We start from the raw sequence: 6,014 nt of genomic DNA on the forward strand, positions 1-6,014 counted from the left end.
CTCACTTGCAAATTTCTTAGAATCAAATTAATTTATTGTTCATTTATTCATATTTAAATTACAATGAATGAAATCAATTTTTTCGCATTAATATCAATATATTGTTACACAATTATTATCAAAATTATTTCAAATATTAAGTTAAATATAATCATAGTATTTAAGTTTATAATCAATCAATTTAGAGTTAATTACACTGACACCCCCTGAGTTTTAGTGAAATTACAAAAATCACCCTCACTTTTCTACACCTATACAAACCTCCCCTAGTTTTTATACTTTCATTACACTGACACCCCCTGAGTTTTAGTGAAATTACACAAATCACCCCTCACTTTTCTACACCTGCACAAACCTCCTCTAGTTTTTATACTTTCATTACACTAACCACCCCGCATAATAAATAAGTGTAATATTTTAAACAAAAAAATGTGATAAATGCAATTATGTTAAACAAAACATGGTATATTGTGAGGAAAAATCCAAATAATATACAAATCAATGTATCTTTATTATTTTTTGTTATAAAATGCATCAACAATTCTAAAGAGATATTGTTTAAATTGCTCTTATACTATATCGTAATGAACCAAAAATAATAAAGAGGTATCGACTCATATATTATTTGGACTTGTCTCCACAATATACCATGTTTTGTTTAACTTAATTGCATTTAGCACATTTTTTGTTTAAAAATTTACACTTATTTCTCATGCAGGGGTGATTAATATAATGAAAGTATAAAAATTAGGGGGGGTCTGTGTAGGTGTAAAAAAGTGAGGGGTGATTTGTGTAATTTCGCTAAAACTTAGGGGGTGTCGGTGTAATTTACTCATCAAATTATTATCAATATTACTACAAGACGACAAATGACAACGTAAAATTAAATTATGGAATGAAATAGAATGAATGAATAAGAAAGTGAGAGAACAAATATGAAGCCACATTCCTATTGATGAATGAGGGTGAAATTTGATGAATCATAACATGAGTTTTCATTATATTTATCTATTTGTGTAATGAAGAATGAAAAATTGTGTGATGAAGAATGAAAAATTGTGTGATGAAGAATGAAAGAATGAATCATAACATAAGGACCTATCATTAAACAATTATTATCAAAATTATTTTAAGTTTTAACTTAAATATAATCATAGAATCAATATTATGCTATTTTTGCTCAAGACTAGGTAGCAAAATGACATTTTAACAATTTTTTTAGAAAATTAAGGAGAAATAATGAAAATACCAAAGTGTCAAAGATTATTTACTTTTTTCTTCATCTTTACGATCTCGTCACTGTTCATGTCATTTTCAACATTACAATAATGATTATTTTGAATAGAAAATTCTATAAACAAATAAAGAAACAATAAAGATATATAGAAAAATTAATCTGTAATGATGCTTCAAGGATGAACAAACAATAAGAGATACCAGATCAAATAGACAAAAAAAGATTTTAATACAACATCTTCAAAGAAAAAAATCAATGAATAAATCTAAATGCATAAAATCATTTTAAAATAAGAAATTTTGATGGAAGAGTGATATAAACCAAAAAGAGAGAAAAATGGTTGAAGAAAAGTAGACTAATCAAATGAAGGAGTGAAAGAGAGATGATGTTATCTAATTAGTAATAAAATGAGAGAAAAAAAATATGGAAGAAAGAGGAAGAATAAAGGATAAAGAGATATATCAAGAGATAATAAAAATGTTATGGTGTGATATATTGGAGGTGGTATAATTCTTTGAGTGAGAAAACTTTTGTTGTGAGTGTGACATGTGATAATTCAAGGAGGTGATGACACATGTATGTGAAAGAAGTTTTTTTGTTAAATAGTAAATAGAAGCGAGAGAGATCTTTACTACTTGTATCATGTATTTTTTGAGTAAATATACATTTTAGTCTATTATATTTTTTGAACTTACCAATTTAGTCATTCAGAAAAGAAAAGACTTAAAATGGTGCCCAAAAATTTTAAATGTTGGTCAAATTAGTCTTTTTTTAGCATGTTTTATAACACTTGGTAGGAACTAATTTGATCATAAAATGATTAATTTGACGCACATTTGAATTTTTTGGAGACGATTTTAGGTTTTTTCTTTTTTGAAGGACTAAACTATTAATGTTGAAAAATATGAGGGACTAAAATAAATATTTACTCTATATTTTTTATCGACATGATATTGTGATGTACAATGGTTGATAAGCTAAAACAATTTTGCTATTTTTTGGTACTACCAATGACCAATTGTATCGCTAATTATTTTGGATAAAGAACTGATATCTTTCGGGGTACGTGGATGTTCCTCTCAACAAATGTTGTTCCCAAGATTTCACAAATATGACATGGGTATAAAATTATAACTTGCCTAGATACCTAATTTTTTTTAGCTTTGGTGACATTACCAAATTATTTATTTAATATAACTAAATTTTAATGTTTTTGTGTTTTATTGAAACTATCGTTTTTGTTTTTATACTAAGAGAGAAAATAATTTGTGTTATAATATTACAAGAGTTTTTTACTTGTTAATATATTATTCATCGTTAATCTATTATTTGTTTACAATAATTTACGGTCAGTGTAAGGATAAATTTACACCAAAAACGAATAAATCTTAAATACATACTTTATGTAATATATATTAATGTTTGTTTGTATTTTAAGGAAATAAAACTTGTATTTTTATTTTTATATTAAATAATACTTATTTTATGAAATATTAGAAGGATATTCAGGCGACTTTATTGTGAGATTCGCTCTTTCTCAAAGAATAAAATAACATTAGATAGATATTTAATTAATAAATGAATTCTTTTTGATCTGAACAATCTTCGCTTCATCTTTTCCTTTTCCTGGTTGTCGCATCTTCTGCACTTCAACCTGCCAACCCGTGCTTCCTCACAATTCTAAGGTTAGCTTCATTCTGTAAAATTCTCTGCTTCAATTTATGTATGAACATGTTTTTGTTTTCTTGCTAACAATCATAACTCAGAAGGTGTAAGTGAAAAATGAGATTTTGAGATTTTACTAGCCTAGAATTGTGAATTAATATGGAATTTTTAATATCATAATTTAAGATGATGAATTGGGTTACTTCTGAGTTTATTAGTTCTTGCAGTGCTAAATGGTTAGTATTATTGTGTACTTAGTTTTCGAGTTTCTGAAAATTTCATTTTTTATCTTGTTCTTTTACCTTCTAAAAGAAATTATTCGCGATTAGCTTAGTTGGTTAGTAATAATCATTGCATGGCCATTCTTTTTTCTTCCTTGTGTATTTGTCTATCAGGAACTAGTTTAATCTTTTTGTATCTTTAAGTAATTCCCGGAAACTCTGCTTGTAGGGGTGAGAGGCTGCGTACATCTACCTTATATCTTTGAATAATTATGAGCATTTACTGAAGTGGGTATTGTTATTTTTTTTCCAGACAGTGTCTACACTCTTGGCTATAATCAATTGCTAAGATTTTCAGTATACTTCTTTGAGATCCATAAGGTTATATTCTTTGGCTGTTCTGGCAGAGACACAACTGGGAATGCCGAAACATGTGCTCTGTCTTTGAGATCCATAAGGTTATATTCTTGCAGATACTGCCCCTCTTAATGGTTGACAAGAGTGGACCACAATTCTCTATATCATTTGTACGTTATTACTTGATGCACAATTGGCACACAAGTTTTTATAGAGTTCCTGTTATGTTAGTGCATGATCTGTGCGAAAACGGCCGAATCACATTTGGACATGTACATGACTATATACTGTTCATAATTGTAAATTATATAGTATATAGAATTACAACTTGTTGAGGAAGTAGTTTATTGTTTTCCCCCATTTTAAGGTCTCTCAAAATGAGGAATAAGTCAAATGTCTTAATGGAAAGATATGAGTTAGGAAGATTACTAGGCCAAGGCACATTTGGAAAGGTTTACTATGGTCGGAGTGTGATAACTAACCAGAGTGTGGCTATTAAAGTGATTGACAAGGATAAGGTTATGAGAACTGGGCAAGCTGATCGTATACTACGGGAAATATCTATTATGAGACTGGTTAAACATCCAAATATTATACAGCTTTTTGAGGTCATGGCCACAAAGAGTAAGATTTACTTTGTTATTGAATATGCTAAAGGTGGTGAGCTCTTCAACAAGGTGGAAAAAGCAAAGCTCAAAGAAGATGTTGCATTCAAATATTTTAGGCAGCTAATCAGCGCTGTGGATTTTTGTCACAGCAGAGGCGTATACCATAGAGATATAAAGCCAGAGAACCTTTTATTGGATGAAAATGAGAACCTAAAGGTCTCAGATTTTGGGTTAAGTGCCTTGACCGAATCCAAACGGCAGGATGGCTTCCTACATACAGCTTGTGGAACACCTGCCTATGTTGCTCCTGAAATCATCAAAAGGAAGGGCTATGAAGGTGCCAGAGCTGATATCTGGTCTTGTGGAGTAGTCCTGTTTGTCCTAATGGCTGGTTATCTTCCTTTTAATGACCCAAATGTTATTGAGTTGTATAGGAAGATAGGGAAAGCAGAGTTTACATGTCCTGATTGGTTCCCACGAGAAGTCCGGAGGCTGTTGCGCAAGATGTTGGATCCAAACCCTGACACGAGGATTTCCATAACTAAGATTAAGGAGAGTTCTTGGTATAGGAAAGGGCTAAGTGCTACCTCTAGACAGACAAGACGTTTAGGGAAAAACAAGACCACCTCTGCTGCTGTTACGAATCATTCTTGTCAATGTGATGAAAGGGATAGTCTAGCAGCCGAAGCAAGGCAAGAGTTAGTTGTTCCCACAAGTATAAATGCCTTTGATATCATTTCTCTTTCGCCTGGTTTTAATCTTTCCCGAATCTTCGAAGACGAATTTCAGAAAAGGGAAGCAAGGTTTAGTTCAAGACAACCTGCATCAGCCATCGTCTCCAAGCTGGAAGAAATTGCTAAGCGGCTGAAGCTGAAAATAAATAGAAGAGCTGCAGGTTTGTTGAAATTAGAGGGCCTAAATGAAGGTAGGAAGGGGATTTTATCCATTGATGCAGAAATCTTCGAGATTACGCCATCTTTCCATATGGTGGAGGTGCAAAAATCCAATGGAGATACATTGGAGTATCAGAAAATATTGAATGAGGATATAAGGCCTGCTCTTAAGGATATTGTTTGGGTTTGGCAAAGTGACCAACAAGAGCAACCACAACAGTCAGAGCAACATCAACAGATACATGACCAGCAGCAAGAACAGCCACAGTGATAATTAATTCTCAGTTTCTGATATTCAGCTTCTGCTATTTTTGCATTTCATGGTCACCCGTTTTTCTCGATAATGTGTTTTTTTGCTCGTCTTTCAGGGTTCCATGACTTTATTGTAACATATCTTGTCTCTCAAATTCTATTTGCAGATGTATAATTTGAATGTTAGTTTAGGACGTGATACTATCAAAAAAGAAGTTTATGAAGTAATATTTGGAGTACATTTCTCAGTTTTGCTGTATGGTACGAGTCTTATTGAACTTTTGTCAAGTTTTGATTTAATGGAAAAAAAACAATGAATAATAGAAGTTAAATGTGAATACCAACTTTAAAATTGAGTTGGTCTTACTTAGACACAGGTACGTATCATTACTTAAAATGGAAGAAAATTTATTTCTCATGAAGAATTGAAGTGTTGCCCAGCATGTTTGGTAGAAGTTTCTGGAGAAGAGAAGAAAAAAACTTAAGTTGTGTCATTCATGTGTAACGCATCAAATATGTGGGGCATTTCTCACTTTTTTTTAATGTAAAATGATTAGTTTTTGATAAATTCTTTGTGTCAGATCAGAACTTAAGTTTCTGGGAGTTAGTTCATGATATTGTATCTAGTGTCACAAATGACTTGCATGAGAGGACATAATAGAGATATAATAAAGTATGTTCATATCCGTTTACTTAACAACATAACCTTTGGTAGAAATACACTCATGACAATTTCCTTTATTATGTGTTTAACATCTTGATAAAAGGTCTCTTATATTTA

At 31.2% G+C, this 6,014-nt stretch overlaps 1 protein-coding gene across 1 annotated transcript; it reads left to right on the top strand.

Moving 5' to 3' along the window:
- On the top strand, positions 2,808-5,568 carry LOC109339327 (CBL-interacting serine/threonine-protein kinase 10-like). The gene is made up of 2 exons (XM_019576743.1): positions 2,808-2,922; positions 3,437-5,568. The coding sequence occupies exon 2, from the start codon at positions 3,858-3,860 to the stop codon at positions 5,250-5,252; it is 1,395 nt and encodes a 464-aa protein (XP_019432288.1). The 5' UTR covers positions 2,808-2,922; positions 3,437-3,857; the 3' UTR covers positions 5,253-5,568.

The sequence above is a fragment of the Lupinus angustifolius genome, chromosome LG02 (genome assembly GCF_001865875.1).
Source record: "Lupinus angustifolius cultivar Tanjil chromosome LG02, LupAngTanjil_v1.0, whole genome shotgun sequence".
NCBI classification, from domain to species: domain Eukaryota; kingdom Viridiplantae; phylum Streptophyta; class Magnoliopsida; order Fabales; family Fabaceae; genus Lupinus; species Lupinus angustifolius.